The sequence below is a fragment of the Natator depressus genome, chromosome 6 (genome assembly GCF_965152275.1).
Source record: "Natator depressus isolate rNatDep1 chromosome 6, rNatDep2.hap1, whole genome shotgun sequence".
Classification (NCBI taxonomy): domain Eukaryota; kingdom Metazoa; phylum Chordata; order Testudines; family Cheloniidae; genus Natator; species Natator depressus.
This window is the reverse complement of record NC_134239.1, coordinates 32132754-32160180: the sequence shown is the minus strand read 5'-3', so window position 1 is coordinate 32160180 and position 27427 is coordinate 32132754. Positions and strand designations below refer to the sequence as shown.

Genomic DNA, 27427 nt, shown 5'->3' with positions numbered 1-27427 from the left:
CTTTTCTAATTAAACCTGAAAAGTTCAATGACAGCAACTTGGATTTGTCTGTATTTCAGTGGATGGGTGTTGCAGATTTCGAAATGCAGCTCATTCAGTTAAAAAGCTCAGAATTGTGGGCTTCAAAGTTTGGAGATCTGCGGAGTGTACCTGCAGCTACCGAGAGAGATCATGGGGCCTCTATTCTAACCTGCTGGACGTCCCTGCCAGTGAAGTTTAACTGTTTGAAGAAAATTGCATTTGCAATGCTTTCAGCATTTGGATCCACATACCTGTGTGAACAGGTATTTTCACACACAAAATCTGTCCTCTGTCCCTCTCGGAGCCGGTTAACAACTGATCACTCAGAAGCCTGTGTGCAGCTTAAAGTATCCAAATACGTGCCAGACATTGGAAAACTCAGCAACGAAAAGCAAGGGCAAGGATCACACTAAACTGATAAGATCTGCATTTTAATGTAATTTTAAATGAAGCTTCTTAAACATTTTAAAAACCTTATTTACTTTACATACAATAATAGTTTAGTTATATATTATAGACTTATAGAAAGAGACCTTCTAAAAATGTTAAAATGTATTACTGGCATGCGAAACCTTAAATTAGAGTGAATAAACCCACTTCTGAAAGGTTGCCGACCCCTGTGTTAGGCACTGTAACAACACAGGAAAGATAGTCCCAGCCCTAAAAAAAATGAAATTTAGGTTAATGACAAGATATGAGGAGTGGCTGAAGAAACAAAGAGGTAGGGAAGGGGAGAAGGAGGGTGAGGTAACTGTAGTACGAGCACATTTTCATGCAGACTAGCTGTGTTCACAAAGTAGCGTGCTATCTGCCTGCTTTTGTCAGCTGGCATCTGTGGATATGGCAGGGCCAAACTAATGGAATATTGGGCTGAACATGAAGTAGCATTAAGTCAATGTGGCTCCTGATAAGACTACACCTACGATACTGATTTCAATTCTGGGCATCTCAATAGTAGAAACAAAGAAAGAAAAAATAGTAGATGGAATTCAGAGAAAAGCCTGCATAAATGGAACTACTTACATGAAGAGGAGTAACAGGATCTGGCCCTCATTTACAAATGCTACTCAGAACAGAGAAATGATACAAGGTATACACAGAGTTTAAACTAATCCATAATCTGGGGGAAATAATTTTTAAGAGATACTCAATAGGAAAGAGAAACCTGAAGATGTCATACTAAAAGTGTACTAGGAATCATAATAGACAACCAATTACACAAGAATTTGCAATTTAGTTTTCCCAAGACTATTTTTAATTGCATATGCAGGGGCAGCACATTATGAGTGAAAAAGGTAATAGTTCCCTTCTCTCTGGTTCTAATGCAACTGTATCTGGAAACTCTGCCTTCAGTTCTGGACACCTCATTACCAGAAAGATATTAATACATTGGAGAGAGTCCAGAAAAGAGCAACAAGTGATCTGGGTACTGGATTTTGAGGACAGATTTAAAAAGCTAACGATGTGTAAATTTAGCACAAGGATGGGGAGCATATAAATTTACAAATATTTATATACAAATATTTGAAGGGAGACATATAAATTTACAAATATTTGAAGGGAGACAACATCAAAGGGGAATAGGAATTGTTGTTGTGGTATGAGGGAGGCATAGCGAAGGGGAGTTTAGCTAAGATTAATGTGCTGAAATTAAGGAAGGTAAAATTTAGGATTAATCTAAGAAAGATTCCCTATAGTGACATCTAAGGCTCCATAATAGTCTCCTATGAGACACTTAAAACTAGTCTGGACAAACATTAGCAAATTCACCATAGGGAACAATTTTACATAGAGGGATTTTTTTTCATTGTTACATTCCGTGATGAGAAGAAAAGGCTATCCTGTCTTGAAGGAGAAGTGAGGGCAGTTACATTTTTTTAATAGAAAAATGGGGAAGCTGACAGGAATGAATATAATTTAGAAGCTAGGAATTGCAGAAAACTAATAAGGGAAACAAAGGGACACAGGAAGAAATCTATGGCCAGCAGGGTTAAGGACAATCACGAGTTTACGTATATTAAGATTACAAAGAATCCTAGAGTTGGTCCATTACAAGATGAAAATGATAGAGTTGTCAATAATAAATGCAGAAGCTGTCAAATATTTCTCTTCTGTATCTGGGAAAAAGCCACATGATGATGACATAAATACAGGAGGATGTTAAACAGCAACTATTGAAGTTACACATTTTGATATCTGCAGGTCTGAGTAAAATACATCCAAGGGTTTTAAAAGTGCTGGCCCAGGAGCAATCTGGATCAGTAATGTCCAGTACCTGATTTTTAGTAACTCTTGGAACACTGGTGAACTTCCAGAGGATTGGAAGAAAGATAATGTTGTGACAGTATTTTAAAATAGTAAATTCGATGACCCAGGTAATTACAAGACTTTACAGAATGACAATGATCCTGGCAAAAAATTTGGAACAGCTGATACTGGACTCAATTAAGAATTAAAGGAGGGTAATATAATTAATGCTGATCAAAATGGCATCCGCTATGCTGTCTGGGGCCCTGGAAGAAAATAATTTATTAAAATGGGGTTGTGCTGGCAAAAAGTCTAAGAACTACTGGGCTAATGTGATTCTTGGATGTATAAACAGAAGAATATGGAGTAGGAGTAGAGAGTTTATATTAACTCTGTATTCGGCACTGATCTATCACTACTGGAATATTGCATCCAGTTCTGATGTTCACAATTCAAGAAAGATGTTGAAAAACTGGAAGGGGTTCAGAGAAGAGCCAGAAGAATTAAAATAATGGAAATAAAACCACCCCACTTTCCAGTGAAAGACTCAAGGAGCTCCATCTTACCAAACTGACAATTTAGGGGCAACCTGATCATAGTATATAAGTACTTATTTACATGAGGAGCAGAAATTGATAATAGAGGGCTCTTCAGTCTAGCAGAAAAATGTATAACAAATCCAATAGCTGGAAGTTAAAGGTATGCCAGGTTAAACTAGAAATAAGTCACAAATTTTTAACAGTAGATAGGATGGCATGGGGAGCCACAAGAAGGTGTTTGTTTGAAAATGTAACAAATGGGCAATGAGGGCTGCCATAACTCTCAGAGCAGAGGTATGATTCAACATTCTGACAGCATATAAGGCATGCTGGATAGGGTGGGTATAGGCTATGAAGTGCCTTAAAAGTGAAGACATGTAGTTGTTATTTGATTCAGTGGCGAACGTGGAATAACCAGAATGATGTAAAAAGAGGGATGATATACTTGACGTGTCATGCCAGAAAAATTATCTTTGCAGCAGCATTGTGAATGGATACAAGTGGGCAAGATGGGATTTGTCAAGGAAGAATATATAGATAGGATTTATTACAACATATTTCAAAAGGGGTTTTTAATGAAAAATGGGGTTAATATATTTTTAATGAAGTACTCTAAAAATAAGTTTGTTTTGGGGCAGTTTTTTATTATTTGAGATTTCATGAGAGGACTCTGACTGCAACAGGTTTCATCCAAGCTCTCCAAATTTATCAGAACATTCTCCCAAACTAAAAACAGTTTTCTGCTTATGTTAAAAACTTTAAAAACTATTTTTCTCAACGTTATTTAAATATCATGAATAATAGAAAATATTGTGTGTGTCAGTAGCTGAATTTTTTAATAATCTTTAAATAGGGTGTGACAAAGTTCCTCCTCTGCCTTGGTGGGTCCTGCGCTTATTGGCGGATTTGCTCGCCTCAGAGATTCATGGCAGCCCTCAGTTTGGCCACTTTTGCTAGTGGCTCAAACCTGCCGTTCACTTGGCTAACCTCATCATGGCCAGCATGGGGAAAGGGAAGGAAAACAATCCCCACAGTCTCTGCTGGTCGACCTAGTGGGTCAGGGGATAGGCCAAGGACCTTCCCCACAGTCCAGGTCACCTCCTCTTGTCTCAAATAGGGAGTTATGGGGAATAGGGGGGAACCCGGGCCAGCCCTCTACTCCAAGTTCCAGCCCAAGGCCCTGTGGATTGCAACTGTGTACAGTGTCTCTTGTAACAGCTGTGTGACAGCTACAACTCCCTGGGCTACTTCCCCATGGCCTCCTCCCAACACCTTCTTTATTCTCACCATAGGACCTTCGTCCTGATGTCTGGTTAACGCTTGTTCTTCGCAGTCCTCCAGCAGTACGCCTACTCACTCTTAGCTTCTTGCGCCTCTTGCTCCCAGCTCCTCGCACACGCCTCACTAACTGAAGTGAGGTCCTTTTTAAAACCAGGTGCCCTGATTAGCCTGCCTGTCCTAATTGATTCTGGTAGCTTCTTAATTGGCTCGAGGTGTCCTAATTAGCCTGCCTTAATTGGTTCCAGAAACTTCCTGATTGTTCTGGAACAGCCCATTATCTTACTCAGAGTAAAGGGATCTGCTTAATCTGGGGCTAATATATGTACCTTCTATCACTCTCCTGTAGCCATCTGGCCTGACTCTGGTCACAAGGGTAATTCAATGAAATCTTGAAAAGTTAAAACGAGAAATAGAACCTGATCTAGATTTTTGAACTGAGAACAGAATCTTTAAACACATGAAGAGTATTAATGCCTTTTTTTTTAAAATTACATACAAATACATTAAATACCTAAAAGCCTATGAATAAGACAAAATTTGTGTGTAAGTCCTTTAACAGAGAGTGTTTAGAATTCTTGTTCTTTTGACAAGACTATGAACAAGATAGTTATAAATAAAAGATGGGGCCAGATACTCAGCTGCTGTAAGTTGGTGCAGCTCCATTTATTCAGTGGAGCTATTCCAATTTACACCAGCTGAGAGTTTGGCCCATATGCTTTAACGTCTTTCAGCACAGATGAGATATGGCTGTGGTTGTAATGTCATGCCTAATTTTGGCTTCAGATTGGGAATCAAAGCATGTGGAAAATGCAGGTGAAATCGCTGAAGTAATGAAGTAAAAAACAAAAACATTTCCATCCTGGCCAGTTGTTCTCCAAGACAATGTCTTCTTCCTGAATGGAAAATATATATATATTTTTTTAAAATTACAGTAATTATGTTTGCACTTACATTTCAAAAAAGAGTGGTTATTTCTGCTTCCAGTCTAAGGGGAGCTGTTTGGACACAATACTGGGTTTGATTCATTGGAAAGGATATGTGCAAATTATATTAAGGATCGTATTTTAAAAACATTTGTAGTTTTGACAACACAAGTACCACTGGATCGAATCCTGCAGTCTTAATTTAAGCAAAACTGCTAATGAGATCAATGGGATTTTTGCAAAAGACAATAAAATTGTGCCTACTGTCATCAATGTTTGTCACTCACTAAATTTCTGCACTTAAGTCTATTGCCAATCATCAGTTGGTAATTAGCCTCAAATATCACAGTAAAAGTGGGACTTTTGGAGGGATCTAAAATAGGATAGTGTAGTGGCTTTATCCACGAATTCTTATTCCATGCATAATAGGCAGCCTGGAAGCATAAAGGTGCTTGTGGGAGAAGCAGCTAAATAGACAGTCAAGGCTAGCAGAGTTGATGAAGTACAGGAGGCAAGAAGCAATGTTATAAGATACTAGAGCAGATAAATAGGAAGAGGTTAAATTACAAGTAAGACATTTAATTTATTTTGTTCTAAAGCTTGAAAACACTCTCCAGATTCTTTAAGATGAAAGCCTTAGTCTGAAGGGTTTGAGGGTTTTGGTATTTGTTCAATTAATTTAATTTAAAAAACCCATGTTATATGATCATTTGAATAATTAGAACACTCTATTCAGTAAATGCATCTGCAGCATCAATTAAGGAGTTCTAAATACTCTAGGTTTCTGCTCCAGATCAGTTGTATTTATTTTCCCAAAAAGTGATCAATCGGAAAAACAACATTAGCTGACATCCTAAACCCAAATTTAAAATAAGGTATTCAGATTTTGCAATATCAAGTGTTCAAAGATGGAAACTGGATTATGAAAATTGAGCAGACACAAAAATCTAAGCAGCAAATGATTGCTTAGCCTAGCTGCATCAACTGCCAAACAAACAAAACTCAGTTAGAAACCACAATGACAGAGGCTGTGTAAAATCCTCAGATAAAACATACTTATAAAACATTAAGATGACATGATCAGTTTTTGTATCAAAATGTCCTTTAATTTATATAGGCGACAGCATTACATGACATTGCCAGTGCTGCTGGAACAATTTATATAGTGGGGTGCTGAGAGCCATTGAACCAAACTGTAAACTGTGTATATTACGGAAACCACTTCAAGCCAGGGGGTGCAACAGCACCCTTAATTCCAGCACCTATGGACATTACTAAGCCTCTGATGCACTGTATTAAATATAACTTTACAAACAGTTGTTTTATCGTAAGTGTAGCTTTTTTACATCATGCTGTCTATTGTGGATCAGTTAACACTATTGTATATAAATGTATGAATAGGCATGAGCTCTTACCTAGTGAAAAAGGAACAAATGCATCTTTCTTGATGAACTGCCCACTGCTGTCCAAAAACCGTTCAGGATAAAACACTTCTGGGTTACTCCAGTACTTTTCATCAAAGTGTACAGAATAGAGGTTTGTAATTATTGTAGTGCCTTCAGGGATAGAATAACCACGCACAACTGTATCCTTAGAAGTTGCATGGAAAATACCTAATGGAGCTATATTACAGAACCTTAAAATTTCATGTAGAACTGCTTCAGTGTAAGGCATTTTGCATTTCTCTTCTAAAGAAGGTGTTTTGTTTGGACCCACAACCAAATCAATTTCTTTATGAACTTGCCCTGTTAGAGAGAAAAACCTTTATTGTGCAATACTTTAAAATTTAACTGTAAGGAATAAATACATAAATATTTTGTGTTAAGACTAGAAATGTCTTAGTACTGAGTGCAGCACCTAACAGGCCGGTATGGTAGATATTTTCAATTTTTAATTTCCTCTGGTACTCTCATTCCACTGCTGACAGTTTTTTCAAGCCCCAAAGAAATAGTAATTTTGCAACAAACTAGGGCCATAATCTTGATTCTTATGTTTTTCTTTACTCAATAAGTTTCCCCTCTCAAGGAGCTCATCAGAATTGGGATAACTAACATCACATTCTAGATCGCTAAGATGAAGTATATTAAATGCAAAAAGAAAAAATCAAACACAAGAGCAGATCATGTATAGAAAATTCAGAATTATGAGCTACTTAAACTTTAATCTAATTATCCCAAGATAGTACGCCACATATGTTGTGTAAAATCACCCACTATTTTAAGAATCTTGAAATAGTTAGGCACAATATGGTAAAAGTAAGAGGAACAACTCAAGCTGGATTCTGGAATTTTTTGACTTTTTGGGATATAAATTTAATTACTTCTCTTTCAAGCTCTCTTTTAAAAATGAAAAAATATAACTGGATCCTTTAAATCAACTGCACATTGAAAAATCACACAATAGTTTGCTCAACAGGGCAACAGCTCCTTTACTCTTTTTTTCTGATGTACTTTATCAGTGTGTTTGCTAATGCCATTAGACAGCCCCTAAATCACACAAAATAGCAGTGATATAGCTTGACTGGCGTCAACACAGTATATCTAGACAATGAAGAACTATTACCAAGTTCTTAAAATGAAACTAACCTCTCCCATCCCAAAGAAAGTGCATGAGATAGATCAGACCAGAACCTTAGTGCATTTTGTAGTTAACTGGTATTTTGATACAAGTTGAGATCCTCATGTGGAAAATGTCTGCATAAATGCAGGATATTAATATTATTTACTGCTATGTAAAGAATCTGAACTTGAATCCTGAGCTTATTTTTCTCCCAAGAGCTAACAGAAGTTGAGATCACATGAGAATTTTAGGGGAGAGGGATTACTTTGTGTTTTAACAGTACAGTGCCTCTTGAATGATCTGGCTGAGAGACAGAACTCCAAGAAGTGCCTAGTTTCTGTCCCCTGTTGGAAGATGATGATTTGGGGAAGACCTAATGCAGAAGGGAATAAGAATGTTTCTTTTTGTAAGGCCCGTAAGTTGCCAACTTAGCGACTTTGTCACTCGATTTAGTGACTTTTTGCTTTCACTTGCAAGAAAATAAGTGTCAAAGTGACCAGTGACAAATCTAGCGACTTTCACTGCCAATTACAGTGACATTCAGAGAAAGAAGTCACCAATATCTAGTCACAAAATCATTCACAAGCAGCTCAACAGTGTTAATAAAATCCATTTCATGATCTTTTTACTACATTCTGTTGCACACCAAGTCAATGTCATCATGTCTCAATTGAGTATGTCCTCAGAAGGAATCACATTCCAGGGCTTCTTGGACTGAGATCATTATAATCTGCAGATGAGAAAAATAAGTTTGTGGAGGCTAATTAAATACTTTGCTAAGAGAGAGCAGCACTTTGGAGAGAGTAGCACATTAGCCAGGGTTTGTTTTTAACCCAGATGTGTTCTTTCTTGCCACTCCACAGTAGGTATCACACCCTGTGATGCAGGGAAAGATGCCTAATGAAGTGGGTAGGGTGGGGGAGGCAGGTTAGCCAGTGAGGAGAGCTGCACGGATGGAAGATGGGGTGGTATGAGACAGGGGCACCGTGCCTCCAGGAATGAAGCCCTTACTACAGGATCAAAGGTGGAACTAGCTTGATTTCAGTTCCCCTTTACTCCTTCCCCTGGCTTGGCCTGGGGTTAGCTGCCCAGCTGTTTTCAGAAATGAAACCCTGGAAATAGGGGGAAGGGGTCCAGCTAACGGATTTTTGTTTTTAAATCTACTTTCTTGGCTCCCTGCAGTGCCGAGCTCAGGTCAAGTGAATGACCTCTTCCCCCTGGTTCTGGGCTCTCCCTTTCACTAACCTGTTGGCTCAAATCCAGGCTGGCAAGAAAGGAAGGCTCAGCTGAAATTAACCAACCTCAGTCAACTTGGGCTGCAGTGTACAGAGTGCCCTTCCTAATGAACAGGGGGCTGCAGTTTCCTTCCCAGTGAGCAGAAGGCACTCTCTTTATGATAACAGTGTACTGTTGTAGTTGCTTCTGGTATGCAACAGAATGTAGTAAGAGCATGGGATGGATTATATTAAACCCTGTTGAGCTGCTTGTGAATGATTTTGAGAATGTACTTTGGGAGGGGGGGGGTGTATACATATATATATATATATGTATAATTCTCTGGAAATTTTGTTATGTGACATTTTTTACTCCTTTTGAGTGCTTAAACAGCTACATCTAGTGACTTTTCAGGGTTTGTCTGGTGACTTCCTGTATGTGGAGTTGGCAATGCTTTATGCTGCTTGTAAGGTGAGAATGATCCTGTATTATGAGGAAATGAAAAGAGTAAATATAACTAGTTATGAAGGTAATTATTAGCCTTCAATTTTTCCCTTTTATCTCATGCCATATACATACATACAAACATATATTGCTATCCCCTAGCCATATAAATTTGGAGTTCAGGAAACCCTTTTGATTAAATAGAGGCCCTCCAAAATGTATAAGATATTTTAAGTGATGGCCCCCATGCAATTACAATCACAATTTCTGTGGAATCACCAAGATGTACAGGAGAGCATGGTTAAACCAGTTAAACTAATGTATGAAAATTAAACACTGAGCAGAAGTCTCTGCTGGTGTTAATAAGCACAGTTTCATTGAGGTCAAGGCAGCAGCATCCATTTACATGAGCAGAAAATTTTGCCCATCATATATAAAATAGCAACTTTTCACACATTAGAGACACTTAACTGGCCTCTTCCCCTAAGTATTAAAAAGTCTTAGTTCAACCTAAGCACTTACAAGGTTGTGATATGAAAAAAATCTTTTTTCAGAAGGTGTGTGAACTCATAAAGGAAGTTAACTAATGACATTTAATGTCCAAGCTTCCACACTAAAACTTCAATGTGACCATTTTCAAAAATACATGTTAGCATTGTACTTCAGAACTAAGCTAACACTGGTTATATTTTAAAATGCTCATATTGTCTTTTTTCCCCCTAATGATCAACGTAAATATATATAAGTGTATAGAACATAAACCTGTCATGGATTGATGCACTTAAGGATTAAAAAATGGTTCAGTTACCCAAAATCTGATTTACACTTTTTTGTTGATTGTGTTCTTCTGCCAGCCAGTATTCTGAGTTGTCATATTGTTCAACCTACACATAATAAAAGTAAATCTCTCCTTATTTAAAAAAAAGTTCACTGAAGTGCTTACAAAAAAAACCCCTTAAAATGTTATCCTAATGGTAACTTGATACCCGTTTTAGCTGCAGATAAAAAAGCATTGGCATGTCTGTCTGCAATACATTAAGAAAGGGGCATAATGGCGTAATGCGCACGAATTTTTATTTTTACTAAGGATTAGTATTGGCAACTCCAACACACCATGTTGAAAATGCACTCTAAATTCTCACTATAAAGGGTACAATATCAGTTCCTCAAAAATGACAAAAATTCTTACCTTGAATGTTCGGATAAAGAGCCATAAACAATACTGCCCATCTTAAAACATTAGTTGTGGTTTCTGTTCCAGCTATGATGAGTTCTCCAACAGAGAAAATTAAATTTTTGGTTGAATATGTAGACTCTGGATCATTTTCACTTCGATCCATTTCATCTAGATATGCATCAATGAAATGTCGAGGTGACTGAGGCTTCCTGTTTTTAGAAACACGCTCAATAAGTTCAAGCAAAAAGTTATAGACTTCAGCTGCATTCTTAAACAGTTGTTGATGTTTTCCAAAGGGTAATATGCCAATCCAGGGAAAAGAATTATACAAGAACACTGAAGCACTAGCAACTAATTCAATGTTTTCACTAAAAATCTCTATCATGTGCTGAAATTCAGTGTCTTCATATGTAAAACGTTCTCCAAAGATAATCAAATTAGTAATGTTTGAGACTGCATTTGTTATCAAGTGTTTAAGATCAAAGGGTCTGCCTTTGTATGTATCAATGGCATCAAGAAAAAACATGGATTCTTCTGAAATTTTGTGTTCAAAGGACTTTTGACCATATCCAAAACAACGAAAGCTGCTTACAGCCAACTTGCGATGCTCTGTCCATCCTCTACCATATCTGGAGTTCAATAAACCTGAAAATACATTTTAAACAGTATTTTATGCACAGCTCTATATCCTTATTCAACAGATAACAAAACTATGAAAAACAGCAGTCCATTCTAAAAGTATATTCACAAATAGAGATGCCCCAGTGTCTTGGTTAGTGGTAATGTTCACTCCAATGCAGGAAAGATTCAGAGGTCTATTTCCTCATTAACGTATATGAATATTGTGACCCAAAGCACCTGTGTTTTCACAGCCTACACAATATTGTAATAATATGCCTCGTGAGGTATCATATGAAAACACATCCTACACACTATTATAATAATATGCCTTGTGACATATCATTTGAAAACAAATAACTAGCTGGTCAATAAAGTTATTAATTCCTTCTGTATGATGTTATTAGGAAATGTTCAAAATCAGACCACTGTGCCTAGGAAAAAGTTGTTAAACAGGTCTGTCCTTAAACAAAGGAATTTGTGTTTACCCCAGTTTACATGTAAGTAGTAAACAGGACCATCAAGATAGCCAGGGGAGGAGATGGCAGGAAACAGAACAATTTGCATTTCAGCAAACACAGGTGGGGGAAGAAAGAGCATGGAGCTTCCTTCACCACCAGACTCCATGTTGCCTTCCTCACAGCTTGAATAAACTTTACTTTGAGGGGTATCGTTCAGGAGAATCCACTTCAGAGATTCAAAGGACTATAAACGAAAGGGTCAGAGAACCCCAAGTTATCAATTTCACCTAAGATGACAAAGGCACCAGAACCTCTAGCCTCTGGAAGAGATCCTGATCAAGGAGAGGGTAAGTCACCCTCTTGCTAGAAGGCTGAGGGTGATAAAGGCCTTCTTGAACAAAGCCTTCAACCAAAACTTGCTAAAATAAGTTTTAGATGTGTGTTTAAACTTTTATTTCCTCGTGGCCATATCTAACTTTATCTCTTATTCTTGAACTCACTTAAAATCTATTAAAAATTATTAATCTAAACTAACAGTGCCGTGTTTGTACTAAAGTGAATGTCAACTCCAGTTAATGTAGGAAACTGGTGTGTTTTGTCTCCTTAAAGAAGCAAATTAACTATATTATTTCTTTTAACTAGGAGAGCTGAACATTATAGTGCACATGATTTTGGGAAGTTTCAGGACTGGAAGTGTGTTGGGGTCACTCTGCAAGTAGTAACCAAGACTGGTGAAAACCACAGTGGGGCTATACACAGGCTATGATGGTCAGAGCTGCTAAACAACGGGTGTATAGCACACAGACACTCAGGGTGTGACCTGCATGATGGTAGGTTGGTAGTGAGCTACAACAACAAATATTGCAAAACACCCAATGTTGCAGGGCAGGCAGTGATAACCCCTCATTGGTCTGGACTGCACTCCAGAACATGATGTGTATTTATTAGTAATTACCTCAAATCCTAATGAGAGTTATGTACATCTCTGTGAAAAGATGGGATAATAGACACTTTGTCTCTAAGACACAAACAAAAACACACACGCACCAGCAAAACAAAAAAAGGTTAATTGTTTCAGTCTCCCAGTGATAAGTTCACAGTGTATATGCCAATGAATAAAGGATGGCTCTGGATACAGATAGGTAGCACCTTTATTTTCCCACCCTCACCTATAATCTCAGAGTGTCAGGCACTTGGCTTCTTAATTATACTATAGCAATTCATGATTTATCTAATATAAAGGCCTTCCTATGTGTCAGGGTTCCCTCCCCACTCTGAACTCTAGGGTACAGATGTGGGGACCCGCATGAAAGACGCCCTAAGCTTATTTCTACCAGCTTAGGGTAAAACTTCCCCAAGGCACAAACTCTTTGCCCTTGGAGGGTACGCTGCCACCACCAAGTGATTTAACAAAGAATCAGGGAAAGGACCACTTGGAGTTCCTATTCCCCCAAAATATTCCCCCCAAGCCTTTACACCCCCTTTCCTGGGGAGGCTTGAGAATAATATCCTAACCAATTGGTTACAAAGTGATCACAGATCCAAACCCCTGGGTCTTAGGACCACAGAGAAATCAGTCAGGCTCTTAAAAGAAACAGAACTTTATTAGAAAGAAAAAAGGTAAAAGAAGCACCTCTGTAAAATTAGAAGGGAAGCTGATCTCACAGGGCAATCAGATTTAAAACACAGAGGATTTCCCTTTGGGCAAAAACTTTAAAGTTACAAAAAGAAAACCAGGATTACACCTTCCTCTCAGCACAGAGAAAATCACAAGCCAAAACAAAAGTAAACTAACACATTTCCTTGCTAGTACTTACTAATTCTAATAGAGTTGGATTGCTTGCTTTCTTGATCTCTCTCCGGCAAGCACATAGAATAGACAGACAAAAGCCTTTCTCCCCCCGCCTAGATTTGAAAGTATCTTGTCCCCTTATTGGTCCTTTTGGTCAGGTGCCAGACTGAGCTTCTTAACCCTTTACAGGTAAAAGGATATTGTGTCTCTGGCCAGGAGGGATTTTATAGTATTGTATACAGGAAGGTTGTTACCCTTCCCTTTATATTTATGACACTATGTAATACAGAATGGGGTTGGGGTTATGCTCTTATTTTTTATATACTGACACACTTTTAACTATGGGAGAATATTTAGAAGAGAAGGTTACTCAGCTTGTGCAGTAACTGAGGTTCTTCAAGATGTGTCCCCCTGTGGGTGGCTCCACTTCAGGTGTCAGTGCGTCCTGGCACCATCAATAGAAGATTTTCGATAGCAGTGTCCATCAGAGCCACGCATGAGCAGTAGCTGTCTTGCAGTGCCATTGGCAGCTTGACTAGCATGTGCACAACCCAACACCCTCAGTTTCTTCTCTACTGTAGAGTCCTTACTGCAAACTCTGAAGCAGAGGGGAGGAGCGTGGGTAGATAGTGATCTTGTTGAATAAGCCCTGATGCGGGTTCTATTTTGAGTTGGTCGTAACACATCTGGATGCACTTGGAAATCCATTTTGATAGTCTCTCTGAGTGGATACCGCAGAGCCTTTGGAACACTCTGTCTTTGAAACAAAAAGCCTTGGGGATTTTCGGAAGGGCTTTGTTCTGTCCAAGTAAAATGCTAACGTGTGTCGGATACCCAACATATGTAGGACAGTCTCTTGTGTATTCACATGAGGTTAGGGATAAAACGTAGGTAGTGAATCGGTTGATTGAAGTGGAAAGAGGATGATATTTGGGATATAAATTTAGGATGTGGTCTCAATGTGACTGTTCTGGAAGAATATGGTGTATGGGGGATAAGCCATAAGAGCCTCTATTTTGTTTTTGCGGATGTAATTGTGACCAGGAACACCACCTTCATTGATAAGTGGAGAAGGGAGCGGGTGGCTAGTAGCTCAAAAGGGTCTCTGGGTAAGGCTTTTGAGCACCAGTTTAAGTCTCATGGGTTCGCCTATTTCTGGGCATACATTTTATATACCTTTGAGAAAACGTTTTGTCATCAGGTGTGCAAATACCGATATGCCATCAACCTTATGGTAAAAGGCGGTAATTGCTGGTAGGTGTACTCTAGCCAAGCCTGTGGAAAGCCCTGAGTTCTTTAGTTCTAGTATGTATTCCAAGCCTAATGGGAGTGGTGCCTTAAGTGCAGATACGTGCTTGTTCTGGCAACATAAGGAGAATCTCTTCCATTTTTGGACGTAAGTGGTACGTGTGGTTGGTTTTCTGCTGTTTACTAACACCTGTTTTACTTGTTCCGAACAGGTTAATTCATCATGGAGGAGCCACATCCTTGTGAAGTTTCTCCAGGCTCGGATGGAGGACTTGACCTTCATCTTGCGAGACAAGATCCCATTGCAGAGGGAGATTGTGTGGCAAACACATTGCCATGTATCTCAGGTATGGGTACCAGGTCTGCCTGGGCCATGTCAGAACTTTTAGTATGACTTTGGCTTGTCGATCCGTATCTTGTGTATTACTCTGAATTTTAGTGGTATCGGTGGGAATACATACAGGAGAGGAGCATCCCATCTGATGAGAAAGACGTTCCCCTAAGGATCGTGGTCCCAGGCCTACTCATGAGCAAATCTGAGGATATTTGTTGTTTCATGCTGTCGCAAATAGGTCGACGCAGAACCCCCATATTTGGAATATGTGTTGTACGATACTGTCATTTGGTTCCCATTCGTGGTCTTGGGAAAAATATCTGCTTAATGTGTCTGCCTTTGTGTTCTGGCAGCCCGGGAGGCATGAAGTGGTAATGGTGACTTTGTGATTTATGCATCAGTTCCATAATTTTATGGTCTCTGTGCATAAGGAATGAGAACAGGCTCCTCCCTCTTGATTTATGTAGAACATACATGCAGTGTTGTCTGTCATTACTCTTACTATTTTGTTTTTTATCATTGGGAGGAAATGATCACACACGTCGTGAACCACGTGCAGTTCGAGCAGGTTGATGTGTAAGTGTGTCTCTGAGGGAGACCACTTCCCTTGGATTGTATGCTGATTCAAGTGTGTGATACAGTCGATCTGCCAAACATCTGTTGTGATCACTATGGGTGGTGGATCCTGTTGGAATGGCATCCCTGAGGGGGATAGCGTAATCTAATTGTATTATTTCCAAGACCCATTGATTCATAGTAATGGATGCCCAAGTGTGAATAGAATGGGCGCAGTTGGTGACCAAAGATCTGGGTATGCGTAGATGGCACTGGTTGGTGGGAGAGGTCGTTCAAACCCTTGATCAATGTTTCAAAATTGTGTCTTGCCCAGTGGAGTCTGGGTCAGTAGGCTGAGACTGTGGGGTTCAGCATCTCTGTGGGTGTTGTCTCTGTCTCTGGGAGTCACAAGGTCATTGTCTTTGGAAAGTACTCTTGGCCACGCTGGTATGGTTGATATCTCCTATGCCTGTTGGAAGGTGTGTATATGCCTAAGATGCAGAGAGTTGTCCAAGAGTCCTTCATGGAGTGAAGGACCTTGCCTGTTTTGGCCAAGAACAACTTGTCTGTGTTGAAGAGGAGATCTTCTACCTTTGTCTGTAAGTCCTTTGGATTCTGGACAAGTGTAGCCATGATGCTCTGTGCATGACTATCGCTGTGGCCATTGTTCGTACAGTCATGTCCACCATGTCAAGGGATGCCTGTAGTGCTGTTCTTGCCATAATCTGTCCCTCATTAAGGACTGCCTTAAATTTGTTCCTGCCTCTCCTTGGGGATGTCGTTAAGGACATCTCTGAGTTTTGCATAATTTATGTAGTCCTATTTCGTGAGGAGTGCAGCATAATTAGCTGTGTGAAACTGTAGAGTCTCAGATTAGTATACTTTGTGACTGACTAGATCTAGTCTCTTCCAGTCTTTGTCTTATGGAGTGGACCTATACTGGGGTTGTTTTCCTCTTTGACTGACCACATCTACCACTAATGAATTAGATTGAGGGTGTGAAAAGAGGAAGTCCATTCCTTTAGCTAGGGACATACTACTTCCTATCAGCTCTTTTACATATCAGGGGGAATGGTGACTGGTGTTTGTCATACTGTTTCTGCTGACTCCATTACAGCATCACTAATTGGCAGTGCTATTTTGGACGTAGATGATGTTTGGAGGATCTTTCAGAGTTGATGCTGGGTCTTGGTCACTTCCTCAAATGGGATGTTTTGGCTTTGTGCTTCATGCCGGAACAATTCTTGGAATTATTTAAAGTCATCTGCAGCTGTAGGAAGTGCTGGCATGACAGCCTCATCCAGCGATGATGATGAGTAATGGGCAGGTGACATGCCTTGTTCTGTGTCCACTCCTTTGTCGTTCTCCATTTCCTCAGGGGCCACTGATGACTCCTGTACTGAGGTTGTAAAGGAACATGTGTGTCTCTTTTGAGGTCTGTTGTACTGATTCACGTAGGCTGCCCCTGGGTCCCATTACAGCCATTGCATCGGGAATAACATAGGTGGGCACACCCATGGGTGTCTGAACCACGGCTGTATGTTTCGGTCTCGCTGGTCTCTAGATCTGATATGTCCCAGCATTGGCCCGGTACCGGTCGGTGAGGAGTGGCACAATGAAAAGGTGCCCTCCTCTAGATCGTCCTCCTCATTGCTGGAGAATGGTGGCACGATGGGGGAGTCAGGTTGCTCCGGTGTCATCAGTACCAGTGACCCCTTGGTACCATATAGTGGTGAGCATGGGGTGGAAGATACCTCCATGTCCTCCTGATGCATAAATTGGTGCGGTGCTGTCAGGGTTCCTTCCCCACTCTAAACTCTAGGGTACAGATGTGGTGCCCTGCATGAAAGACCCCCTAAGATTATTTCTACCAGCTTAGGTTAAAAACTTCTCCAAGACACAAAGTCTTTGCCCTTGGATTAGGTAAAATGCTACCACCACCAAGTGTTTTAGAGAAAGAACAGGGAAAGGACCACTTGGAGTTCCTATTTCCCCAAAATATCCCCCCAAACCCTTACACCCCCTTTCTTGGGGAGGCTTGAGAATAAACAAGATGAGCACAAGTCCCTTGGATTTTTAAGACCCAAAAAACCCAATCAGATTCTTAAACATCAGAACGTTATTAGAAGAACAAAAAAAAAGGATATGAGAACAACTCTGTAAGATCAGAATGGAAGATAATCTTACAGGCAGTCAGATTCAAAACATAGAGAATCCCTCTAGGCAAAACCTTAAGTTACAAAAAGACACAAAAACAGGAGTACACATTTCCTCCAGCACAGCAAATTTACAAGCCAAAAAACAAAGAAAACCTAACACATTTTCTAGCTAGATTACTTACTAACTTTACAAGAGTTGGAAGGCTTACATCCTTATTCTGTTCCCAGAAAAGGTATCACACAGACAGACAAAAAACTCCCCTCCCCCACCTTCCAGATTTGTTCATTGGTCATTTTGGGTCAGGTGCCAGGGAGGTTACCTTAGCTTCTTAACCCTTTACAGGTGAAACGATTTTGCTTCTGGCCAGGAGGGATTTTATAGCACTGTATACAGAAAGGTGGTTACCCTTCCCTTTATATTTATGACAGGTGCCATGGACTTCAGTGCTGTACCCTTTGGTGCTGACGTTTTTGAAGGTTCTGTGGTCAGAACCGATTGTTTACGGGTTACCACTGGTGCCAATACTGTTGCAGACACCGGAGGTGGGGATATTGGCATTAAAGGCTGTGGTACCGTCGCCTTCATTGTGTTGTTGGTACTGTGGAGAAGGGGTTTGGCTTTTGTTTGCCTCTCGACTCCTTAACCTTGCTAGTAGAGGTCCCAGTGCAGGTGGTGCCGGAGGATCCTGGTGCATCAAAGGTGCTCTTGGCGTAGCTGGCACTGAGGATAGCGACCTTGCAGGAGACTGTTTTCTTTTCAACGGCTCTCTCTGCTGAGGTGATGTGTCTCTTCTCCTTGCTTTCTTGGAGGAGTGAGTACTTGATGACTTGCCCGGAGAGTCCCTGGTTGGGGAGTTCTGCTGTCCAGATTCAGAAGCTGATTGAAGGGATTTCTCCATGAGAATGAGTTTAAGTTGGAGACCTCTGTCCCTTCTGGTTCTGGCTTTAAGGTTGCTTCAGTGAGCGCACTTTTGTGGTATGTGTGACTCACATAAGCAATGGACATAGAGTGAATGGCCATCAGAAATCGGCATTGCATCCTTACACAAGGAACATCTTTTGAAACCTGGTGAGCCAGGCATATTTTAATGTCCCTTTTTGATGTTATTTTTAAATGGAATAACTAAAGATTTTTTTAAGGGAAACAGAAAAGGGGATGAGAAATATATAGACTGGTAACTTACTAAACCAAACTAACACTAATAACTGCTAACTAATTCTAATTATTTTCTTTAGGTTGTCTTTCGACATCGCTATGGGGCTCTGTCTCAGGCAGAGGATGGTTGAGAAGGAACTGAGGGGCAATCAGGTCATGCGTGCTAGTCAAGGCGTCAACAGCACCATGAGACAAATACTGCGCATGCGCGGCCCTGACAGACACTGCTACCGAAAATCTCCAATTGACGGTGATGGGACGCATCAACATCTTAAGTGGAGCACCCACAGGGACAGCACTTGAAGAAGAATTATTTCTTATGGACACAATGATTGACAGTGATTTCCTCCCCTCCTTTTTTCACCAACTGATTTCTTCTGATACGGAGTTTTGTGTTCCACACTGCTTATCTCAGAGTACGTATTATACCAGTACCCAGTAATCTGCACACCTAATAATACATTTTCAGGTTTAGTTCAAACTGTTAGTTTTTAGAGTCCTGCATGGTTTGAAACCCAGTTACTTGTGAGACTGCTTCTCTCTGTGTGTGATACTGCTATACTAGCTATCAGAGAAGACATGCAAGTCAGAGATCCCTCAGTTTAAATGAGAAACTGATGGCAGGGCATTCTCCAAGAAGAGACCTTACTTGTACTGCTTGGTCCACCAGTGTGTATTGTTAACCCTTTGTGTTCACTACAAAGCCCATCTTTTCTCTTGGGTATCTAGGAGGTAGTCAGTTGATGGGACAAGAAATATTGCTTTAATGGTAAGGTTATTATGTGACAACTACATTTTATTATACTTCTAGGCAGTTCAATAGGTTAAACCAGTGGTCCCCAAACTGTGGGGCATACCCCCCGAGGGGGGCATGGAGGAACATTCGAGGGTGGGGAGGGCGCATGGCAGGGCCCAGCTCAGCCCCACAGGGAGTACGGAGGAAGCGCCACCCAGCCCCACTCTGCCCACAGCCACAGCACCACTTTGTCCCCTGCTCTGGCCCCAGCTGCAGCTCTGCTCCAGCCCCAGTTCCACTCCACCTCCAGCTCCAGCTAATCTCCAGTTCCAGCCACAGTTCCACTCTGCCCCATCCCCAGTTCTGCCCTCATTCCCTCTCCCTCCCTAGGCCAGCTCTGCCTCTAGCCCCAGCTTCTCTCCCATCCCCAGTTCTGGCCCCAGCTCCGCCATTAGCCCAAGCTCTTCTGCTCAGCCAACTGTGCAGTAATGGAGGGAGGATGCGGATAGATTCCATTACTGGTAAGGGGTGTGTGTGCAACAGGAAATGTTTGGGCACCTCTGGGTTAGACATTTAAAAAAATGTACTAATGTTGTTTTTAAACTGAATTTTAGACTGACAATGAATAACATAAAAAAATAATGAAAGTGAACTCATATGACAAAATGTTGAAGCCCCAGTACTATAGTGAAAAGAAAAGGAGTACTTGTGACACCTTAGAGACTAACAAATTTATTAGAGCATAAGCTTTCGTGAGCTACAGCGGAAAAGCTCATGAAAGCTTAGTTCTAATAAATTTGTTAGTCTCTAAGGTGCCACAAGAACTCCTTTTCTTTTTATGGATACAGACTAACACGGCTGCTACTCTGAAACCAGTACTATAGTGGTAGTCTGTAGTGATTTCTATAGTTTAGTTAAGTGAATTCTAACTTCTGTATAGGCTTCCATTTTTCAGATGCTCATGTTTATGTCCATGTCCACGATTTAGCTGTGCAATACTTGGAAAAAAAAAACCCATACTGTTGTGGATTCTATTCTATACAGATTATTTGATGTCCCTCATCAACATAGTAATCACTGAAGTGCTTTGAGCAACCTGACTAGTATTTGTTCCATGTAGTTCCTTCTTTCTCTCTTCCTCTCCCGAAGGAGAAATTGTGTGGGTTTTTAATAAATAATTTTAATATATGTGAACTCTGTGTTTATATTAGCAAAACCAAGTCATGGTTTGCACTTGGAACTAAAGGTGGTGAAGTCTGTATGATGCCTCATATTTGACAACTGCTCCCTTTCTCCTGTTTTATCTATGTCAGTTGCAAAATATGTACACAGCCATGCTTACAAGGCCAGTTGCCACAAAGAGGTATTTACCTTGTGAGAATTCCCTCAGGGAAGAACAACTTTAAATTCCAGTTGAGCTTCATAGGATTCCCACCAGTGAAGGCTGCCCCAGGAGAGCTGCTAAATCAGCACATCTCCTGGCTAGTCTGCGCCAGTTTTGCCAACTTGACACTCATAACCTCTGGGTGGAGTGAGATTCAAGGGTGGTTTGCACCACTACATCACTGCTTCTGGTGGATTTTCTGTTGCTGGATCCCAGAGTCCAGATCCTACATCCAAAAATTAATCTAGACTATTACTTCTTCAACATTACACAGAGAGGGTCCACAGTCAAAACACTTCAATTGTGGACAACTCAAGGAGCCTAAAGGTTTAAAAGACCCTATTTGTCTTTATCTCAATTATTATATTGGAAAATTGATTCTACATGAATTTAAAAGGTGAATTAAGAGTTTCAAAATTCTGCCTTTGTCTTTCTCAAAAAGATCAGTTCATTTCTTTAATGCATCTAGGTTTGGCATAGGCACAGGAAAAATTAATGAGCAAACTTATAACAAAATTATATTTTGAATGACAAAGCATGAGAAGGTTTTTTGATTCTACTTGAGTTGGGAAGGATAGCAACAGAGCTCTGAATGAGAGTCAAAATAGTCTACTGCCATGAAGATTTTAATGCAAGGTCCAACTATATCTCAAATGAAAAGTAAAATTCATTGGCATCATACTGCCTTCTTCACAGTTGAGATGGAACAAAAGCCCACTTATCCAAAGAGAAGCAAAGCTCTGCATTCTAAGAATTTTAGTCTTTATTTTGCAAGAATGCATGTATATGATGTGTGCACACAAAATCTGGTTTAGTTACTCTTCTTACTACTTAAATATGTTAGTTAATGTTTGCCCCCAGTTCACCGGGAATGGGGGAAGGGAGGAATGGCAAAATTACCCAGTCCAGTGACCAGAAAGTAGTATAGAAGAGAAAAGGGGGAAGAGAGAAGCAATCTACGTTAAGAGAGCTAGCTGGACTTGAGTAATTAAAGCCTGAGGGAAAATATTCCTGAGTCCAAGACACTGGCAATCAGCATTCCAACTCAATTCAGTGAAATGCTATTTCTTGTAAAATGTAGAATAATTCATTCTCCTGGACTGTGAGGTCTAATAATTTTTTTTTTTTTTTTTGGTTATGGCAGCGTGAGACCACCTTCCTATTGATCATCCCGGATCCACATTGATGAAAAACTCATAGAAAACAAATTAACACACAAAAAGGGCTAGACCTGCATGGGAGGCAGGAATGAACACAATAGCAAAAGATATTCAAACAAGATCAACACTGAGCAATTGGAAGACTTGAAGTGGCAGATGAAGAAGTGTAGCTCCTGCATAGACTTCTTTCCCTGACCATTGTCAAAAAAGTGACTGAAAAGTTCCAAAGTCAACAGTGCCCTGGGTTGTGTGTGATCACCAGTGAGGAGGGAGGGAACTCATGCTGCAACCTGCTACCACAGACCATAGGAACATTAACTTTACAGCTTAAAGAATTCTACTTCCCTTACTCAGGCGCACAGCCCAAGTATGGGACTCTTTCCCAGACACTATCTTTAGAAAAGTGTCAAATATTCTGGAATAGGAGATGAAAAGATTGGGAAAGTAATCTAAAGTAAGTATCCAATGTAATAAGAAAATATCTCCCCTTTCATGACAGCAGCACATACCTCCCATATTTGTCAGCTTCTTGAACAAAGGAAGAGATGGTCTGTCTGCAAAAACTTCACTTTGATGAACCAGGCATTCTTTTACAGCATCATAACCATTCAGTACAATAGCAGATATACCTCCAAGATCAAGACTGAAAATCTTTGAAAAGAACAAATGAACAAAAGTGCACTTGTAAAATTAAACTGCAAGTCATTTTCAAGAATAAGTAATGGAGACAATACTGGAAAAATTAGAACTAAGCATCACTACCATAAATATTTTGTAAGCTGTTTCCAGATTGCAAGTATAAACATTGCTCAGAATAATCTTTTCTCCATAAACTTTAGATTGTAAAATCTTTAAGGCTGGGACCATGTCTCTATGTATTTTTTGAACAGTGCCAACTACAATTCAGCCCAAATTCTGTCTGAGGCTTTTGAACACTCCTGCAATATAAATATTACATAATAATAGAAAGATATTGAATTGACAGTTCTATGAAGTCCTCTGTTTATTATGAGTATTCTATATCCACAGAATAGGTGTGCCATGCAAGCTTCACGAAACTATCTCCGACTCTGATTTGCAGGGACCAAGTGAGAAGAAAGTTTCATCACCATGCCTATGTAACCCCGGGTCTCTCTCGCTGTTGAAACTGTCAAAGGTGCCAATTGTGTTAGAAGAGTTTGGCTATGGACACCTGTACACTAGTAATGGACTGAAACCACTAGCTCATTCCACACTGACCACCAAAAAGCCATCAAATGATGACAGCCACAACAGTTGTGCTAGCATGACAACCATCAAATTATGAGATGGTCCATCTAGACCCATTTCCTGTCTCTGAAATTGGTCACCAACTCATTTCACATAGGCCGCTAAAGAATCATCAAACGATGATACCCATGACGACAGCCAACAAATGATACCATGGTCCATCTAGTCCTGTACCTGTCTCCAGAAGTGGCCTAGATGCTTTAGAGGAACATGCAATAAATCCTGTTGAAGGCAGATATGGGATAATCTGCCCCCAACGAATGTCTTGTCCTAACAGCTAATAAAGATTAGCTTAACCCCTAAGCATGAGGTTTTATATTACTTTCAAACCTTTTTTTAGTATTATAACTGGATATTCTTATTACCCATATGACTAGGGCCCTACCAAATTCACAGTCCATTTTGGTCAATTTCACGGTCATAAGATGTTTTTAAAAACTGTGAATTTCACAATTTCAGCTATTTAAATCTGAAATGTCATGATGTTGTAACTGGAGGGGTCCTGACCCAAAAAAGAGTTATGGAGGGGTCGCAAGGTTATTGTAGGGGGTTGCGGTACTGTTACCCTTACTTCTGCGCTGCTGCTGGTGGCAGCACTGCCTTCAGAACTGGGCAGCTGGAGAGCGGCGGCTGCTGGCTGGGAGCCCAGCTCTGAAGGCAGAGCCACCGCCAGCAGCAGCACAGAAGGATGGCATGGTATGGTATTGCCACCCTTACTTTTGCACTGTTGCCCACAGAACTGAGCCCTCAGTAAGCAGCTGCCACTCTCTGGCTGCCCAAAATAATGTAATTTTACTTTGTGTTCTGCAGGCAGCTGTGCAGAAGTAAGGGCGGCATGGTATGGTATTGCCATCCTTACTTCTGCGCTGCTGTTGGCGGGGTGCTGCCTTCAGAGCTGGGCAGCCAACAGCCACTGCTCTCCGGCCACCCCACTCCGAAGGCAGCGCAGAAATAAAGGTGGCAATACTGCAACCCCCCCTGCAACTTCCTTTTTTGGGTCAACACACCCAATTTGAGAAATGCTGTTCTTCCCCTTTTAAATTTGTATAGTATAGGGTAAAATCATATAAAAGACAAGATTTCACAGGGGGAGACCAGATTTCACAGTCTGTGACTCTTTTCATGGCCATGAATTTGGTAGGGCCCTACATATGACTGTCCAGTCTCACTTTGAAACTTGCAGAGCTCTTGGCCTCCATTACAACCTGTGGCAAAAAGTTTCAAAATCTAATTATGCATAGTGTGAAACAGTATTTCCTTTTATCAGTTTTGAATTTGCGGCCTTTCAATTTCTTCGGCTGTCCCCCTTGTTTTTCTTTTATGAGACGGGGAACAGAAACTCTTAATTTACTTTCTCCATACCATTCATCATTGTGCATACTTTTACCTTGTTCCCACTTACTTATTTTCTTTCTAAAGTATACAATCCCAGACTTTTCAATCTCTCTTCAAAAGTTTTTTTCCAGGCCCCTAATCATCATCATCATTACCCTTCTCTAAGTCCCCCACAATTTTGCAAAATCCTTTCTGAGATAAATTGACCAGTACTGCATACGGTATTCCAGGCAAAGGCAAATTATTGATCTATATAGTGACATAATATTTTTCATATTATTTTCCATCCCATTTCTTATGCATCCTTAAATTTGGTTTGCTTTTTTGACAGCAGATAAGGCAACCATAACATTTTGCCATTATGGAAAATTAACCATTTATTCCTACTCTTTGCTTTCTGTCTCCTAGCCTGATTTTAATTGACAATACTTTGCCTCTCACCCCATGACTACTTAGTTTCTTTAGTAGTCTCTCAAAAAAGAAACTTGTCATAGGTCTTTTGAAAGCCTAAATAAATTGTCAGCCAATTCTTCTTTATCCATTACTATAGTGATATTCAATTATAAAAGGCATAATTCTCCTTGAGAAACCACCATGCTTGTTGGACCCTATCAAACCACAATCTTCCACACATTATTAAATTGTAATTACTGTCTTGACCTATTTACTAGGAACAGACGTAGGTTTACTGGTCTGTAATTCCCTAGATCACTACTAGAACCCATTTCTACCCCTGCTAGGTAAGAGATAGAAGTCCAGGACCTCCATGGTAGCATTCTCTGAGATGCTCCCAGTTCCACGCGCAGGGCCAGACAGACAGGCAAAACTGCAAGGTCTCAATGCAGGGATGAGACGATGGTGTAGGGAGGAGGGGTTTAGATTTATTAGGAACTGGGGAAACTTTTGGGAAAGGGGGAGCCTATACAGGAAGGATGGGCTCCACCTAAACCAAAATGGAACCAGATTGCTGGCACTTAACATTAAAAAGGTCATAGAGCAGTTTTTAAACTAAGGACTGGGGTTAAGCCGAGAGGTGCGGAGGAGCACATGATTCGAACATCCCTTAGGGGAGGATCTATTAATCTCTGTGCCCTAGTGAGGACCAGAGGATGGAAAATGATAAAATACAGGCAGGGTCTGATCAGAAACAGTCAAATAAAAAAGAGTCCCATTCAATTACATTGTGTAATGGCAGACAGCTAAAAGGAGACAAGTTCTTAAAGTGCTTATATACCAATGCTAGAAGTCTAAATAATAAAATGGTGAACTTGAGTGCCTTGTATTAAATGAGGATATTAATATAACAGGCATCACAGAAACTTGGTGGAATGAGGATAATCAATGGGATACAGTAATACCAACGTACAAAATATATCGGAAGGACATAACAGGTTGTGCTGGAGAGGGAGTGGCATTATATGTGAAAGAAAGCGTAGAATCAAATGAAGTAAAAACCATAAATGAATCAAACTGTATCATAGAATCTCTACAGATGGAAATTCCATGCTCTAATAATAAGAATATAGCCGTAGGGATATGTTACCAACCACCTGACCAGGATCGTGATAGTGACTGTGAAATGCTCAGGGAGATTAGAGAGGCTACTAAAATAAAAAACTCAATAATACTAATGGGGGATTTCAATTATCCCCATATTGACTGGGTACATGTCACCTTAGGATGGGATGCAGAGATAAAGTTTCTTGACACCTTTCATGACCGTTTCTTGGAGCAGCTGGTCCTGGAACCCACCAGAGGAGAGGCAATTCTTGATTTAGTTCTAAGTGGAGCACAGGATCTGGTCCAAGAGGTGAATAGAGCTGGACCGATTGGTAATAGTGACCATAATATAATTAAATGTAATATCCCTGTGGCAGGAAAAACACCACAGCAGCCCAACACTGTAGCATTTAATTACAGAAAGGGGAACTACACAAAAACGAGGTGGTTAGTTAAACAGAAATTAAAGGGTACAATGCCAAAAGTGAAATCTCTGCAAGTTGTGTGGAAACTTTTTAAAGTCACCATAATAGAGGCTCAACTTAAATATATACCCCATATTAAAAAACATAGTAAGAGACCCAAAAAAGAGCCACCGTGGCTAAACAACAAAGTAAAAGAAGGAGTGAGAGGCAAAAAGACATCCTTTAAAAAGTGGAAGTTAAATTCTAGGGAGGAAAATAGAAACGAGCATAAACACTGGCAAATGAAGTGTAAAAATACAATTAGGAAAGCCAAAAAAGAATTTGAGAAACAGTTAGCCAAAGACTCAAAAAGTAACAGCAAAAGAATTTTTAAATACATCAGAAGCAGGAAGCCTGCTAAACAACCAGTGAGGCTGCTACTGGACGATCGAGGTGCTAAAGGAGCACTCAAGAACAATAAGGCCATTGCAGAGAAACTAAATGAATTCTTTGCATCGGTCTTCATGGCTGAGGATGTGAGGGAGATTCCCAAACCTGAGCCATTCTTTTTAGGTGACAGATCTGAGGAACTGTCCCAGATTGAGGTATCATTAGAGGAGGTTTTGGAACAAATTGATAAATTAAACAGCAATAAGTCACCAGGACCAGATGGTATTCACCCAAGAGTTCTGAAGGAACTCAAATGTGAAATTGCAGAACTACTAACTGTAGTCTGTAACCTATCACTTAAATCAGCTTCTCTACCAGATGACTGAAGGATAGCTAATGTGATGCCAATTTTTAAAAAGGGCTCCAGATGTGATCCCGGCAATTACAGGCCTGTAAGCCTAACTTCAGTACCGGGCAAACTGGTTGAAACTATAATAAAGAACTACAATAAAGAACAATA

The 27427-nt window shown here is 40.2% G+C and overlaps 1 protein-coding gene and 1 long non-coding RNA gene across 2 annotated transcripts in view; one reads left to right on the top strand and one right to left on the bottom strand.

The window, feature by feature from the left end:
• Window positions 1–123: 123 nt before the first annotated feature.
• CYP2R1 (cytochrome P450 family 2 subfamily R member 1) overlaps window positions 124–27427 on the bottom strand; it is a 41218-nt gene continuing 13914 nt past the window's right edge. The window contains exons 2-5 of the mRNA XM_074954956.1: window positions 22519–22660; window positions 10419–11051; window positions 6427–6756; window positions 124–4981 (exon numbers count right to left, since the gene is read on the bottom strand). Of these exons, the coding sequence (XP_074811057.1) occupies window positions 4806–4981; window positions 6427–6756; window positions 10419–11051; window positions 22519–22660 (1281 nt within the window). The 3' untranslated portion in view covers window positions 124–4805. The remainder of the gene's footprint in view (window positions 4982–6426; window positions 6757–10418; window positions 11052–22518; window positions 22661–27427) is intronic.
• On the top strand, window positions 14776–22774 carry LOC141988889 (uncharacterized). The gene is made up of 3 exons (XR_012639858.1): window positions 14776–14872; window positions 18810–19145; window positions 21994–22774. It is a non-coding gene; the product is annotated as an uncharacterized LOC141988889 (long non-coding RNA).